General features: G+C 41.0%; 1 protein-coding gene across 2 annotated transcripts in view; it reads right to left on the bottom strand.

Annotated features, from left to right (window-relative positions):
- Nucleotides 1–17,230, bottom strand: part of PIGU (phosphatidylinositol glycan anchor biosynthesis class U) — a 121,619-nt gene that overhangs the window by 28,444 nt on the left and 75,945 nt on the right. For both annotated transcript variants that reach the window (XM_026009858.1, XM_026009857.2), the window contains exon 7: nucleotides 10,199–10,296. In XM_026009858.1, the coding sequence (XP_025865643.1) occupies nucleotides 10,199–10,296 (98 nt within the window). The remainder of the gene's footprint in view (nucleotides 1–10,198; nucleotides 10,297–17,230) is intronic.

Raw genomic sequence — 17,230 nt, 5'->3', positions numbered from 1 at the left:
CAGGCTCCATGCACCGGGAGCCCGACATGGGATTCGATCCCGGGTCTCCAGGATCACGCCCTGAGCCAAAGGCAGGCACCAAACCGCTGCGCCACCCAGGGATCCCACGAGATACCATTTCTCATAATCAGACTGGCAAAAATTTTGAAATGTGACAACACATTCTGTTAGCAAAGCTGTGGAAAAACAGGCACTATCCTACATTACTGGTGGGAATAAAAATTTTGTGCAATCCCTATGGAGGGAAATTTGAAAAGACCTAAAAAAAATACGTAAATACTTACTTTTGGCTCCAGTAATTCTACTTCTAGAAATCTACCTTGAAGATACCCCTCTGACAATATGAAAATACATATACATACAAGGTTACTTATTAAAGCATTAGTTGTGATTACAAAATATTAGAAACCATCTAAATCCCCATACAAAGGGGAGGGTTGAACTCTGGTACAGCCATACAATGGAGTATTACACTGCTGTAAAAAAGAATAAAGATCTCTATGTATCAATCTGCAGTGACTTCCAGGAAAGAACAGTAAAAAAAGTAAAGCACATAAGGGTACCTAGAGCATGCTATCCTTCATATAAGAAAGAAGAAAATACACATGTAATCTGCTCACTTGTGCAAAAGAAACACAGGAAAAATAAACCAGAAACTAAAAATAGTTACTTAGGGTGACAGAGAAAGAATGAAAAAGAACACAATAGTAGAGATGAAGATAGGGTGGTACTTCTCTGAAAGTTTTTTTGTATAGCTGATTTCTTAGAACTATAGCAATATTTCTTAGTCTCTTCGCATACCCTCAAATAAACAAAAATTTAAAACCTACCAAGGTGTAGAGGAAATCTAAAATCCTACAAACAGTAATAAGTGAGCCTAACTGTATCATGAATAAGAGGACTATGCTGAAGGGCCACATGGGAGAAGGAAAGAACCAACCTGAGTGACTTCGAGAAACAGTAACTTGACAGAATACCGTAATGCTAAAGACAAAAAGAATTATGTGTACGTGTTGTAATCAGGAGATATATTTCTGACATGGGTATTTCTCACAGCAATTAGCAATTCTATTTTTTTTAAGATTTTTTTTTTTTAAGATTTTATTTATTTATTCATGAGCGACAGAGAGAGAGAGAGAGAGCGCGCAACAAAGAGAGAGAGAGAGAGAGAGGCAGAGACACAGGCAGAGGGAGAAGCAGGCTCCACGCAGGGAGCACAAAAGCTGATTTAAAGGAGCCCCCTTTTCTAGGTCAAAGCTAGAAAAATTTGAGCAATAGGCTAATATTAATATTGGATTTTTTTTAGATGAAATCCATACAACATATATTTAACTACTTTAAAGTATGCAATTCAGGTTCTTTTAACAGTTGTCATGAAAGAAGTTTAAGGTGGATGAAGGTTAGCTCCCACTCTACACTCTTGCTGCAAAGAAAGCAAGTTCCATTTGTCAAACAAATATTTGTCAAACAAATATTCATTAGCAAGCAGGCACAAAGCATTTCACACAAATCATTCTAGAAAATCCATGAAGTCCCAGCTCTCTCCCCTTTTAGTTGTTCCAATTACCTATTGTAAAAAAGATTCACTTGGGGCACCTGGCTGGCTCCGTTGGATGAACACATGACTCTTGATCTGGAGATTGTGAGTTTGAGCCCCATAATGGGTGTGGAGATTACTAAAAATTATAAATAAATAAACTAAAAAAAAAAAAAAAAGGTTCACTCAAGGCAGAAGGATATTATTACTATCCCAGAGGCAGGGGTCTGTTGTCCTTGGAGTCACATCAGGCAACCAGAAATCCTCCTAAAAATGTTAGACGTGGGCGGGGGGGGGGGGGGGGGGGGCAGCCGGGTGGCACAGCGGTTTAGCACCACCTTCAGCCCAGGGTGTTACCCTGGAGACCGGGTATGGAGTCCCACATCGGGCTCCCTGCATGCAGCCTGCTTCTCCCTCTGCCTGTGTCTCTGCCTCTCTCTGGGTCTCTCACGAATAAATAAATAAAATCTTAAAAAAAAAAAAAAAAAAAAAGAAGGTTAGGTGGGGGATGGATTAGGAATGAAGCCTTTGGCACCATCTCCAAAGGAAGAAGTTATAGGCCTTCCTAGATTCTTAATTCCTTTTCACAAAAATATAATAAGCGTCTCTAAATACTTAAACCAATTCTACTTCTTTTGAATACTTCGATTGCACCTACTACTTCTTTTATATTTATTTATATTTTGACAATTGACAATATGCAAAAACAGAACATTTCCACCATCACAAAAAGTTCTATTGACAATGCTGCTCTAAAAGAACAAAGTTTAAAGAGAACATTATATTTTTGGGGATGGAAAATGATTCCACAAAGAGGAGGCCTTCACAGATAAATTCAAAGAGGAAGGCACGTAAGGTTCTGAGTTCCCTGTAGAGTTGATCATCCTGATCCCTCTTCCTGAAAAATACTGCCATCTGGCATAGAAGGAAGGGAGGCAAGGAGGGTGGGGGGGAGGGAGAAAACCACAGTCCAGGGATGGATGGAAAAAAACCCTCCAAAGTAAAAATATTCTTTTGGTTTGTTTTTCCCTTCCTCCCTACTTAATGGGATTTAAAGAAGGGAAGTAGGAAGTGAAAAAGGCAGCCATGAAGAACTGAATCAGGTAGACTGTTCAAGGCCACTCTTGGAAGAGAGTCCTAAGCACAGATCCAGGAGATGAGGTTTCACTTTTCACAAATCTGTTAGCAGCCCCCAAATTTTGGTTTGCTGCCACATTCTCTGTCCTTCATTGGACCTAAGATGTCACTGTCGATGCTTGAGTGGGAAAATGATTTTTTTCCTGGCAAATCTGTGATGTCAAATGGACATTAAATTTTAGGTATATTTTTGTTCTTAAAACTTGGTCTAAAAAAACAAAACAAAACAAAACTTGGTCTGGGAGTAGATTTGCTTTAGGAAACAGAGCCCTGAGAATATAATGTCATGTAGAATGTTTACTGAATCTATTTATAAAACCTGGGTCTGATTAAAGATTAAATAATCTTTCAGGACCACTCCCATTACATCAAGTGCAGCACGCCTGAAATGCTTAAAAAAGAAACTCAAGTGATCCTTTCCTTGATGGCTTGTTATTTATAAGCCCTAGAGCGAGATTTAATCAAGAGGTCCACATTGCACATTTCCCAGGGAACAGATAAGCATTCGTTTTACCTACTTTTTCTTCAATAGTAAATGCCAACTTAAAATGAAATGTATGTGAGTTGAAGGGTTGGGAGAATGGTGCCCTAAACTTTTGGATCAATTTTTTAAAAAATCTTTTCATTGTAAAATAAAACACAAAATACAGAAAACCACATAAAACAAATATATAACCTAGCGAATGATTATGAGACAAACATCTCTAAGGTCAGGAGGAAGAAATGTACCACCACTCCCCCAAGTCTCTCTCTGAGCCCTGTGCCAGCCAGTCTCTTCCTCCCTCCAAAGTCATCACTGATCCTGGCTTATAGAGTACTCACTTCCTTGCATTTCTTTTTCTTTCTTTCTTTCTTTTTCTTTCTTTCTTTCTTTCTTTTCTTTCTTTCTTTCTTCTTTCTTTCCTTCCTTCCTTCCTTCCTTCCTTCCTTCCTTCCTTCCTTTCTCTTTCTCTTTCTTTTTCTTTCTTCTTTCTTTTTCTTTCTTTCTTTCTTTTTCTTTCTTTCTTTCTTTCTTTCTTTCTTTCTTTCTTTCTTTCTTTCTTTCTTTTTCTTCCTTCCTTCCTTCATTTCTTTTCTCCCTTTCTCTCTTTCTCTTTCTTTCTTCCTTCCTTCCTCCCTCCCTCCCTCCCTTCCTTCCTTCCTTCCTTTTTTTAAAGATTTTATTTATTTATTCATGAGAGACCTAGAGAGAGAGAGAGAGGCAGAGACACAGGAGAGGGAGACTTCACAGGGAGCCTGATGTGGGACTTGATTCCAGGACCTTGCAATCACAACCTGAGCCAAAGGCAGACGCTCAACCCCTGAGCCACCTAGGCGTCCCACTTCCTTGCATTTCTTAATGGCTTTCTATCAAACTGTGTATTCCTTTACACTATAGTTTAGCTTGCCCATTTTTTCAAAATTTAATAAAACTTTTAAGTCTCTTAATTTACAGGTCCTACAACCCATCCCACTTGTGCCCCCTATGATTCATGGGTTGAAGAACCTGGGCATTTAACCTGTAGAACTTCCCACAGTCTGTTTTTTTGCTAATTATATACTTGGTCTTCAGTACTTCTTGCAAATTGGCAGCTGGATCCTGAAGCTTAATCAATTTCAGATTTGATCCCCTTGGCAAAACACTGGTGGTGGTGTGTTCTTTTCTCAGGAGGCATGATTTGTTTGTTTTTCACATTAGTAGCTATTAATACTCAATGCATAGATAACTGGTATTACAAAACGATGCTATCCCATCAATTTGTCTTCATTTGCAAGCTCAAAAATATATAGTAGCTCACCTACTATATGGTTACCTAATGGTATAGGAAAGACAAGATAAGTGCTTATTTTTTTCCTTTTATTTCCAGTTCTCAAGGTAATGAATTGGTTCTCTGTCAATTCTCCTAATTAGATCAATTACCAATTGACCTTTCTAATATCATTATGAATGCCTGAATTTAAATATGAGTTTTAATTCATTTCAGTTCTAATCCTAATGAAACTCAAACTGTCCCTCTTTGGTCAGTGAGAGCCTCTTCAAGTTGGATCCTGAGTCCTTTTGAGATGACCCCAGCAGTCTTTCATAGCCTCCTTGTTATCTGGTATCACAGTAGTCTAGGATTATCCTGTACATTTCCCGCCCTAAACTTAGAACTAGGCATTTCTCTGAGAAACTCATTTCTTTTAATGGGTAAAATGGTATTGTAAGATCACAATCTGAGCCCTAAGGATACTTACTGATACTGGGTCAGTGACTGTTTCTAGACCTTCTGGTGGACATAAACATAAATATACACACATATTCAAACTCCTCCAGAGGCCAGGCAGGTAACAAATGAATGAAGTTAGGTAATAGAAATGAAGTACAGCGAGTGGCTCAGCAGTTTAGCACTGCCTTTGGCCCAGGGCGTGATCCTGGAGACCCAGGATTGAGTCCCGCATCAGGTTCCCTGTGTGGAGCCTGCTTCTCCCTTTGCCTGTGTCTCTGCTTCTCTCTCTCTGCCTCTCTCATGAATAAATAAATAAAATCTTTAAAAAAATAAAGAAATGAAGCACAGAGACTATGCTTAACTGTGAAGAGGGTATGCCTTGTCTAAAGGAGACAGATCTCCCAATTTTTCAAAAGAAGCCAGAAAGATAAAATTTTATTTTATTTTTTATTTTTATTTATTTATTTTTTTATTTATGATAGTCACAGAGAGAGAGAGAGAGAGAGAGGCAGAGACACAGGCAGAGGGAGAAGCAGGCTCCATGCACCGGGAGCCCGATGTGGGATTCGATCCCGGGTCTCCAGGATCGCACCCTGGCCCAAAGGCAGGCGCCAAGCCGCTGTGCCACCTAGGGATCCCAAGATAAAATTTTAAATGAGTTTTTATTTATTTTATTTATTTATTTATTTATTTATTTATTTATTTATTTATTTATTTTTATTTATGTATGATAGTCACAGGAGAGAGAGAGAGAGAGAGAGAGGCAGAGACACAGGCAGAGGGAGAAGCAGGCTCCATGCACCGGGAGCCCGACGTGGGACTCGATCCCGGGTCTCCAGGATCGCGCCCTGGGCCAAAGGCAGGCGCCAAAACGCTGCGCCACCCAGGGATCCCTTAAATGAGTTTTTAAAATATTGACAACTAATTAAAATAATTAAACAGCACAGTCAAATAAAATACCTCTGTGGGCCAGATGTGGTCCATGGGCTATATACTCTCAACCTGAAAAAGGCAACCTGTAGTTACATCCCAGAAGTTATATGGTTGCTAATGTATACAAAAATTTCAGGAAGTAAAAGAATTCTCAGACTGGTCAAGAAAAGCCTAACTATAATAAGAAAGGGGAAAAATGTGTAATTATCTTCTTCCCCCCCAATTTTCTAAAGCACTAGGGAGAAAAGCATTTTCTAGTGGCACTTGAGTGGTACAGTTGGTTGAATGTTCAAACTTGGTTTCAGCTCAGGTCATCATCTCATGGGTCATGAGATTCAGTCCTATGTCAGTATGATCAGTGCAGAGTCTGTTTCAGGTTATTTTCCTATCTCCTTCTGCCCCTCCCGCTTGTGTCCCCACCCCCCCACCCCCCCACCCCACAAATAAATATTAAATCTTTAAAAAAAAAAAAAAAGAAAGCATTTTCTGTACAGAAATCATTTCTTTCTCATATTATGGTGAAAAAGGCAAAAAGTCAGTACCAAGAAAAAAAACCAAAACTCTTAAGGAAGTTGAAATCTTTTTTTTTTTTTTTTTAAAGATTTTATTTATTTATTCATGAGAGATAGAGAGAGAGAGAGAGAGAGGCAGAAGCAGGCTCCATGCAGGGAGCCCGATGTGGGACTCGATCCTGGGTCTCCAGGATCAGGCCCTGGGCTGAAGGCGGCGCTAAACTGCTGAGCCACCTGGGCTGCCCAAGGAAGTTGAAATCTAATAAAAGTTTTTATACTTAAGTTCTTAGACTATCAGGATAAGACCCAGGAAATATATTTTACATGATAGGTATATTAGAGGCAACAAAGCTGGTAGAAAAGTTAATTGCAATTGCATGATTAAGTGCTCACACTCATTTTCACCTGTTCTTTTTTATTATTTTTTTTAAAGATTTATTTATTTGAGAGAGAGGGAGAGCACGAGCAAGGGGAAGGGCAGAGGAAGAAGCAGACTCCTGCCAGAGCAGGGAGCCCAATGCAGGGCTGGGTCCCGGGACCCTGGATCATGACCTGAGCCGAAGGCAGATGCTTAACTGACTGAGCCGCCCAGGCGCCCCTCATTTTCTTTCACCTGTTCTAAAGAAAAGGTAAGCTAACAGCATTGCCACCTCTGAGTTGGCCCCCTCCTAGAGTCAACAGAGACAACAGAATGTTACTGGGGAAAGAGAGTAAAATGTAAAAATTCCATATAATATTCCAAAGAAGGCTGGGGAAAGACCTACTATTAAGAAAGACCTGGTTGGGGGGCACCTGGGTGGCTCAGTTGGTTGGGGATCGGGTTCTTGATTTAGGCTCAGGTCGTGATCTCAGGATCATGAGATGGGCTCTGCATTGGACTCTGCGCAGTATGGAGTTTGCCTGGTATCCTCTCTATCCCTCTCCTTCTGCCCTTCCCTCCCCGCCTGCTTGTGCTTGCATGTGAGCAAGTGTGTACTCTCTTAAGTAAATAAATAAACAATCTTAAAAGAAAAGGGAAAAGAAATAAAGACCTGGTTGGGTTTGGCTCCTTTGATGCAAGCTAATACCATATGATATTACTAGACATTATCTGGAGCCGCTCCAGGCTCCAGAAAGTATAGAAATCACAGGATTAACCTTTACAGTTCAAAGACAAGACAGAAGGTCAGGCTGTATTAAAGCAAAAATCCATAAGCACACTTATGAGGTATTTCCCCCTGGTTTCTGTTACTTTCTTTCAAAGAAAATGAGAACCGCAAGCCATCTAAGGAGGTCCAAGATTTAGGAATCCCAAGCAAAAGGAAAGAGGGAACTAGAAACCTGCCTGACTGCACACTGATGTGTTAACCCTTTGCAGTAACTAATATTATCCCCATTCTGAGGCACGGAGAAGGGACTGAATAAGGTGACCGGCTGAGCTGCTCGATTCCATGACTCAGTTGAACTGTCCAATGATGTCAGAAATAAATTTGAGTTTTAAACAAAAGTGATTTTACAAAAGGCAGTGTTTACAAATTGGTTTAACAAACCATTTAAAAATTTTTAGTCAGTTCATATGTACAAATAAATATATTTATAATAGTATTTACTTGACATAGTTGCACAAAAATTCTGGTTCCTCTTAGTGATCAGACTTTGTTTTTTTTTCTTTTCTTTGTTTTTTTTTTTTTTTTTTTTTTTGTGATCAGGCTTTCTAAAGAATGAACTGTAAGGGGCGCCTGGGTGGCTCAGTCGGTTAAGCATCTGCCTTCAGCTCAGGTTGTGATCCTGGGGTCCCAGGATTGAACCCCACATCAGACTCCCTGCTCAGTAAGTAGTGTGCTTCTCCCTCTGCCCCTCACCCTATTCATGCTCTTGCTCTTTCTCTCTCTCTCTCTCAAATAAATAAATAAATAAATAAATAATATTTTTTTAAAAAGAATGAACTATAGTGATGCCTGGGGTGGCTCAGTGGTTGAGCGTCTGCCTTTGGCTCAAGTCGTGATCCTGGGGTCTTGGGATCAAGTCCCGCATTTGGCAACCTGCGGGGAGCCTGCTTCTCCTTCTGTCTGTGTCTGCTTCTCTCTCTGTGTCTCTCATGAATAAATAATTAAAATCTTTTAAAAAATGAACTATAAATATGAAGTAATAAAGGAAATGTAAACAGCATATTGTTATGTGGAAAAATTCTTGGATTCAGCAAGAATCCGGAAAGAGAATCAAAGAAAATTTCACAGTGCAATGATGTATCAGACTAGCAATCATAAGTCAAATTTGAGAAGCCAGTGCTGGCAGCCTGAGAGGAAATTGTTCATAGCACTTTATTTTTAAGATCTTATTTTGAAGTAATATTTACACCCAATACGGGGCTTGAATTTACAATCCCAAGATCAAGAGTCACATGCTCTACTAACGAAGCCAGTTGGGCACCCCTGGTTCACTGCATCCTAGACACTGATGGTGGCACTACAAGTTGGCTGAAGCTTTCTGGTGAACACTCCAGTATTACATAATAAGGACCTTGAAACTTCTCACACCTTTCGGTCCAATGATTCAGCTAGAGGAATATGCCTTAAGGAAATAACTTAAAGAAAATCATATTACTGTACTATTTATACCAGTGACAACTAGAGTACATCATCTCAAATTCCCCCAAAAGGGCAAAGACCAAGATAATCATGTATCACTATGTACATAAATATGAAGACATATTATGAAGTCACTTAAAATGACAACTATGCAGACTATTTCAATAAGTGGAGGTATACACTCAGTTTTAGCAAGAGTGTTTATAATTAAGAAAAAGGCTCTGAAATCAGACATTTCTTGGTTTGAATTGTGGCACTGTCCCCTGCATACTTTCAAGAAATGCTTGTTTTCTAAGAATCAATTTTGACCACGAAAGACCTGCAAGTAGTTACCTGCTCTTGAGGAGATGTGTGTATTCTTACTGAGGTGGAAAAGAGAGACAAGTTAGAGGGCAGGCTCTTGCATCAAGCTGCCCGAGTTCAGGTCTTGGCACTGTCACCTGCCAGCTGTCTCACCTTAGCCAAGTGACTACACTACCCAACATTCCAGTTGCAATTCACGTGTCTAATATGGCTAATATTAGACTAAAACATGGCTAATAAAATGACCTATCCCATAACGTTCTTATGAGGTTGAAAATGAAATGATGCCTGTAGAGTGTTCAGTACAGTCCTGGACATAGTAGGTTCTCAGTAAATGTCAGCAATCTGTATTCTTTAAGTAATACTTATTGATCACCTACCATTGTCCCAGCATTGCATTAGGGACACCCACTACATTTAATCCCTACAAGAACCTTATGAGTATTGAACTTTTTTTTGAGTATTGTTATACAGAAGTTTTTAATTTTTCTTTATTTTATTGATTTTTTAAGGTTTTATTTATTTATTCATGAGAGAAAGAGAGAGAGAATGGCAGAGACACAGGCAGAGGGAGAAGCAGGCTCCATGCAAGGAACCCGACGTGGGACTCGATCCCAGGTCTCCAGGATCAGGCCCTGGGCGGAAGGCAGCGCTGAACTGCTGAGCCACCTGGGCTGCCCTATAGAAGTTTTTTAAAAATGAGCTCGGAGAGGGGTCTATGTAATAGTAGATGACAGAAGGAGAATGCAAGATAGTTGGTAGGTTCCAACCACAAACATGTAAAATGAAATACACTTATACATTTGTAATGATATGCATAATTGGAACTTAATGTTCACTAGGTCCATTTTGTTTGAAGTTAGTCAAGTGTCTTTGTGTTTTTGAGTAGAAACAAGTAAATATGAGATAAGGAGCCCATCCCATTGCTTTTATTGAGCCATGCCTTCCTTTCCCCAGGCAATGACCAGGCCATGTATTAAATGTCACTGGAGTGCTGGCTTCTGACCAGCAAGTGCTTACCTGAAGGAGATAGAGGAGTCCTGGTACAAACAAGGTGAGTGGGTACAGAGACTGGTATGTTGCTAAGGCTAAAAAAATAGCACTGAGGAAGGCACTACCTGTAAAAAGAAATAAATATATGCAATAATCCAGTCTTATTAATCAGGATTAGACTGAGCAAATCCCAAAACAAGAGACTTTCCATAACTGGTCAAATAAGCTTTTGCCAAATGTCTCCTGGTGTACAGGTACTATGCAAACTCATACAGAATGAGAGCTTCTTGGCTTGACTTCCCATGAAAGGAAACCTAGGAAGTCAAAACCATTTACCTTTAGCAACCTGAGACACTTCAATTATGCTTCCTTTAAATTTTCAGAGCAAGAAAGATTTCACAAAACTTTGATCTAAAGATGAACAAAGGGATCAAGTCTATTAACATCTGTGTCCTATTTAACTTATCAATGAAACCCATAATTATTGCTTAAGCAATTCAGAGGTAGGAAACCCATCCCTATTTTATAATATCTTTTCCTTATGTACTATCTTCAGGTCATGTATTTATTATTAAAATATATTAATTTTTTAAAATAATGCCCCTATTCCCTACGTAAAACGGACCACTACAGAATTATTAAAAATGTTATAATAAATTTGCAATGACATGGAAAGATATAACATCCTATTAACTGAAAGTTATAAAAAAAGATATGTATATATATACACTATGATCTCTTTAAAAAAGAATGTATAAGTAAATTTTTAAAAAAGACTACAAGACTAGGCCCAAAGTTCATAGTGATTTTTCTCTTGGTGGTTGGGTTATGGATTTTTTGTTTTTGTTTTTTTCTGGCTTCTCTGTATTTTCTAAACTTTCTATAATGATCATGCTTTGTTTTTGTCATAAAAAAAACTGATTTCTTCTTTTTTAAAGGTTTATTTATTTATTTATTTTAGAGAGAATGAGAGAGAGTTAGGTGCACATGTGCTCGTGAGCTAGGGAGAGGGGAAGGAGGATGGGGCAGAGGAAGGAGAGAGAAAATCTCAAGCAGACTTCCCGCTCAGCACTGAGCCTGGAGCCTGGGTGAAGCAGGGCTCCATCTCACGATTCTGAGACCACACCTGAACAGAAACCAAGAGTCAGACACTCAACTGACTGAGCCACCCGGGTGCCCCAAAACTGATTTCTTTTTAAAAATACCAAATAGCTGGGGCACCCGGGTGACTCAGTGGTTGAGCGTCTGCCTGGGGCTCTGGTCATGATCCCGGGGTCCTCAGATTGAGTCCCGCAGAGGGCTCCCTGCAGGGAGTCTGCTTTTCCCTCTGCCTATGTCTCTGCCTTTCTGTGTCTCTCATAAATAAAATGCTTAAAACAAACAGCTATTTTCTTTCAGATGGTTTTAGATAAGAGTACCCTAAAACTAAAGCTAGAGAACCCAAATTTGCAACAGAGGTTTCAAAGTGGTCCAGAAATCAGGAGAGTGTAATTGATGGTTCAAGGCTGGTATCTTGTAACGTTTCATAAAATGACAGAACTCATGATCACTCTCATTAGTGTGGGGTCAACTTGTTGGGCCTGCGGAATCAAGGGGATTGGGAGGCACCAACAAAATGGCGGCGGACCCTCCAGCTTGTCACCTTCGCCTTGGGACTTTTCTACCACCAGCAGACCGCCCAAAGACACGTCATCATGGGGAGATAAGACCTATGCGGGGAAACCTGAACCGCACCTTATCCAAACCCTATATAAGGGCATAAGCAGTTATCGCCCCATACCGATTTCACCAGTAATATGCCCTAATACCTATCACCCCATACAGACACAACCCCTTACCCCTCCTCCCTTAAAAAGCTTGCATGTATTCCCTTTGGGCTGGACTTCCCCAGCCCGCGACTTCCCCGGTCTCACTCCCTTGCGGGGGGCCATGGAACCTCGACCAAGAGTGCGTCCCTTAAAAGCCTGCCTTGGGGCAGCCTGGGTGGCTCAGCGGTTTAGCACCGCCTTCAGCCCAGGGCGCAATCCTGGAGACCCGGGATCGAGTCCCACGGAGCCTGCTTCTCCCATTGCCTTTAGCTTTGCCTCTCTCTCTGTGTCTCTCATGAATAAATAAATAAAATCTTAAAAAAAAAAAAAAAAGCCTGCCTCAACCAACTTTTGCCCAGCCTATTTCATTTCACTACAAATGGATCAAACCTGACACAACTGTTTACTGGAAATAACAGATATCCTCTCAATGGTATTTCACTAAGGGAGGAACTAGTTACTCCACTAAGTCTGAAGGGTTTTACCCTCTCCCAACTCAGCTCCAGAAACAAACAGAAGATGATCCATAGGATTTTTTTGCCCACCAAAGCAGTCTCTATACTTGAAACACTGAAGACCTACCTTGGAAGAGGAGGGTTATGATATGACTACTTTATAGGAGAGTGAGTGGAGAGAAGAGAATTTTGAGGGCTCCATCCCTCAAATTAAGGAAACTTATTAGCTAGGAACAATTCCTGGTTGAAGGAAAGTAGAAGGAAGGCAGGAAAAGGAGGAAAAACTGCGACAGAATTCTATGGGGTGAGCTGTTTCATCATGCTCATTACTGCCAGGTATGATGTCCTATATCCAGGATACTTGTAAACATGACTGAGCAGGGACAGAATCATGGCCAGCCAAGCTGTGCCACCAGCAGAGGCCTCCACATACCCATTGAGCCGTAGACACCTAGAACCAGAACCAGGTCAATTCTGAGACAGGGAAATGGCAGTGGTGGGAAAAGTACTGTTTTGGAGTCTAGCATCTAGGGTGGGTTCAAGGTTCCCTGACTAAGCCAAAAATCTGAATGACATTTTGTGGGAAACCAGCTAAGGGAGGGAAAAAACTGGAAAGAACTTTTAAATTTAGCATGTCTTTCTGCAGAGACTGGGGTTGGAGAAAGAAGAGGCCCTTTAGCAGGGAAAGGAGGCTAATGTTCCAACTCCATCCATTCTTACTAATGTGGTCAAAACAAATACATGACTTTCACCCCTCTCTTTCCCGGGAGACACCAGGGAGTGAAATAAACACAGCCACCTCCTGCCTTAATTGCCTGAGATCAGTAATTACTTGTCTGGAGCAGCTGACTATCTATAAGGCCCAAGAGGGAAGAAACGGCCCATAGGGTCACAGAACGGACTTGTGAGTTTCAGAACACCTCCTCCCAATATCAGGAAAAAAGCAGTCTTCCTTCCTCAGATGAAATCATTTGGAAGGAAAAATCTGTTCCTTCTGCTGTTCTCTACCAGTAAGTGGCATAAACATCTCCCAGGCTACTGTAGTGATCCTTCACCTCTCCCACTCCACACTTCCTCTAGCAGTCATCACAGCCTGTTGATGGACCTATGGAACATCCACCACTGCAGTTCCTGCTCTCATCGGTTGCTTCTCCTCCTCAATGGTCTCTCTAGTCTCCTCCCATCTAGTTCTCTAGAGAAGTACCAGAAGGATCCTTCTAAAACAAATACACTGTGATAAGCCCCTCTTTAAATGCTTCTGATGGTTCTATTTCATTCAGCAGGTTTAGTCCAAACTCCAGCAGCAAACAGGGCCCTTTGCTAACGGGTCTTATTTATCCAGCTTCACTTGTCAGTGTTCTCCTATACATACTCTGTCCCCCAGCTACTCTGGACCATTCCCTAGATTCTGAAAACACCATGTGCTTTCATTCCTGTATCTGTTCTCAGCCCATTACTTCTGCCCAAGCTATCCTTCCCTGCCCATTCTCCACTGACCAATTGATTTTTTTTTTAAAGATTTTATTTATTTATTACAGAGAGACACAGAGAGAGAGGCAGAGACACAGGCAGAGAGAGAAGCAGGCTCCATGCAGGGAGCCCAATGTGGGACTCGATCTCAGGACTCTAGGATCATGCCCTGGGCCAAACGGAGGTGCTCAACCGCTGAGCCATCCAGGCATCCCTCCATTGGCCAATTGAAATGTCACTCTATGAAGCCTAAGCAGTCAGGATAACAATAGTGATTATAGCTAATGGTGGTCTCACTTACTAGGTGCCAGGTACCTATCCTCTGTATCCAGAACTGTGCTGGACTCATTAAAAAAGAAAAGAAAAAGAAAAAGAAAGAGAAAAAGAAAGAGAAAAAGGAAAGAAAAGAGAAAAGAAAAGAAAAGAAAAAGCCCTCAGTATACATCATAAGCACCTTGTGAAAGCTCTATTTTTCTACCCATTTTTATTCTACCCATTTTTTAAATTTATTTATTTATTTATTTATTTATTTACCCATTTTATAGGTAAAGAAATTAAGGTACAGAAACAAAAGGTTAAGTAATACATAATTTTAAGTAATGGAGTCAATCAGATGATTGTAGTGCCCATTCTCTTCATTCATTCAATACCTCATTCAATACTGATATTGTCCTTTAATTAATTTGTTAATGTTGCTTTCTCTCCCCATTTGTCTGTGAGTTTCTCAAGGGCAATAAATCTCTCTTCACTTTGAGCCTCCAGCTTAAATGAGTGAGTGAATGAATAAATGAGTGTCATTCAGTGACACATATGAATCCCTTAGACAAATCCAAGCACATTAAAGAAAACCAATGTTTCTGTTTTCTTGAAATATAACTGACATACAACATTGTATTAGTTTCAGGTGTATAGCATAATGATTTGATATTTGTGTATATTGCTTAATGAGTACCACGATAAGTCTAGTTGAAACCAAGTTCTTGAGGAAGGAAATCTTAGGAAGTGTAAAACACAAGTAATAAAATGCAGGCAAAGCACAAAAGAAATGGATTCTTGAATACAATGAAGCTGCTGAATAGAAGTTGAGGGCTTGTGGCAGGGGGCTGGGCACAGAGAATGTTCTGTGGAGTAAACTACTGGATGGCAGAGGTCTGTAGTCTAGTGGCAGAAACATAGTACAACAACAGTCAGGAGACTGGTGTGTGGGATGCCAGGCCAGGTATGGAGTGGATAGGGCACATGCACCACTGAGCACAAGAGAGGGGGAGTATGGAGACACACAAGGACTTAGGGCTGATACGTTTTGAAAAAAGCTAGAAGGAGCAAGATGAATGGGTTAGGAAGGTAGAGGGATGATGATAGATAGGTGCTTGGGGCAAGGTCATGGAAGATAAAGGTAAAAGGTGGGGCATCCAGCTGGCTCAGTTGGTACAGCATACAACCCCTCAATCTTGGGGTGGTGAATTCAAGCCCCACCCTGGGCGTGGAGCCTACTTAAAGAAAAAAAGAGAGAGAAAAGTAAAAAGTGACTTCAAATATTTTAGGTAAACTATACGATATGCAAACATTTCTGGAGTGCCTGCTCTATGCCAAGCCTGTGCCAGGTGCCAAGAAGACTGGTAACTGAGACAGCTTCCCTCCTCAGGGAGCTCCCAGGAACCAGTGGCAAAATACGGAGGGAGGAGAGTACAAAGCTAGCCCATCAGGGGAAGCTGATACCTAAGTTTTGAACAATGATTAGGCGAGGCCTGACAGTCTAAGGGAACAGAGAGTACACATGCAGGAGGGCAAGGGACAGTCCCATGCACTGCAGGTAAAGGGGGTTATAATTAGCTTGACGGGTAAAAACAGGGCAAGAGTTGGGAGCAATGACTGGAAGAGGGCACAAAAGAGGCTCTTGTGGATGTTGGTAACATTCTGTTTCTCAGTCTGAGTACTGATTTCTCATCATTTAGTGAAAATTCATGGAATTGTACACTAACAATCTGTGTGCTTTCTGTAGATATGTTATACATACTCCAATAAAAAGGTATAATATACAAAGTCTCATCAAGCAGGTAGATGGGGGTCAGATGATAGAGGACATAGCTTGCACAGTCATCCCAAAGCATTGACCAACAGGCCTAAACATGACATCTCAAATAATCCCTGAAATGGCAGCCTCAACTGGACAAGAGCTAGGGCATCCTGCTCATCTGACTGGGATGAACTATGCCAAGAGGACTGTGCATTTTACCAAAATAAGATAATCTACTATTTATCTGCTATCTACCCATCTAGCTTCAAATATGTTTTCCAACTCTTTAGGAAGAGAGAGTTTTGTGTCCAGGTGGGGGCCAAAACAAGCCTTGGCAAGGCCTGGGGTAACAATGCCTCTGGGAACCACACTTTGAAGCAATCTGGGCCTGGGCAGGTGGCAGAGCTATAGAACAGAGCAGGACTGTAGATGAGGTAGGGCTCTAGGGGATGGTTCAAGATACTGACTGTGAGTGGAATGAGCAGAGAGGGGTCACATACAGCAACCTGTACCAGGACAGGCGGTGGGACAGACTGGAACGTAGTGAAAAGGGCTGAGTTCCACAGGATACTCAGAAGAGGAAGCTGAATAACACGCAAGATTGATGGGAAGGAGGAGTTGATGCTGGGGGCTGGGCCACTATTCTTCCTCACCAAGTGCTCTTTTAACAGGGAAGGCTCTTTTGGAGTAGTCCATCCACATCAGTGATGATAATAATTTACTGAGCACATACTCTGTTCCAGCCACAGCTGTAAGCACTTTACATGTATTAAGTCCTTCCAATAACTCCATGAAGTGGGTAGGCATAATTACGATTCCCATTTTACAGAAAAGAAAACTGGAGGACAGAAAGGTTGTTTGTTCAGGATTACAAAACTAGTTAATAATAATAATAGGATTTGAAACCAGACTGTCTCATTCCAAACCCCACACTCTTTTTTTTTTTTTTAAGATTTTATTTATTTACTCATGAGACACACATACACACAGAGAGGCAGAGACACAGGCAGAGGGAAAAGCAGGCACCATGCAGGGAGCCCGACATGGGACTCGATCCCAGGTCTTCAGGATCACGCCCTGGGCTGAAGGCGGCGCTAAACCACTGAGCCACCAGAGCTGCCCCAAACCCCACACTCTTTAACTACATTACTACACTACCTTCCTAATCCCAATCCATAAAAATCACAATAAACTGAGCAACTATTTGTTGAATGGGTTCTGTTAAGAAAGCATGCTAAGTATTTTATATTTCTTATTTATTCTTCTACTAATCTATATAGCAGACATTATCTCTGTGATCATACTGAAG

This window comes from Vulpes vulpes, chromosome 14 (assembly GCF_048418805.1).
Source record: "Vulpes vulpes isolate BD-2025 chromosome 14, VulVul3, whole genome shotgun sequence".
Taxonomy (NCBI): Eukaryota; Metazoa; Chordata; class Mammalia; order Carnivora; family Canidae; genus Vulpes; species Vulpes vulpes.
The sequence above is the reverse complement of the archived record's forward strand: the minus strand, read 5'-3'. Positions and strand labels throughout refer to the sequence as shown.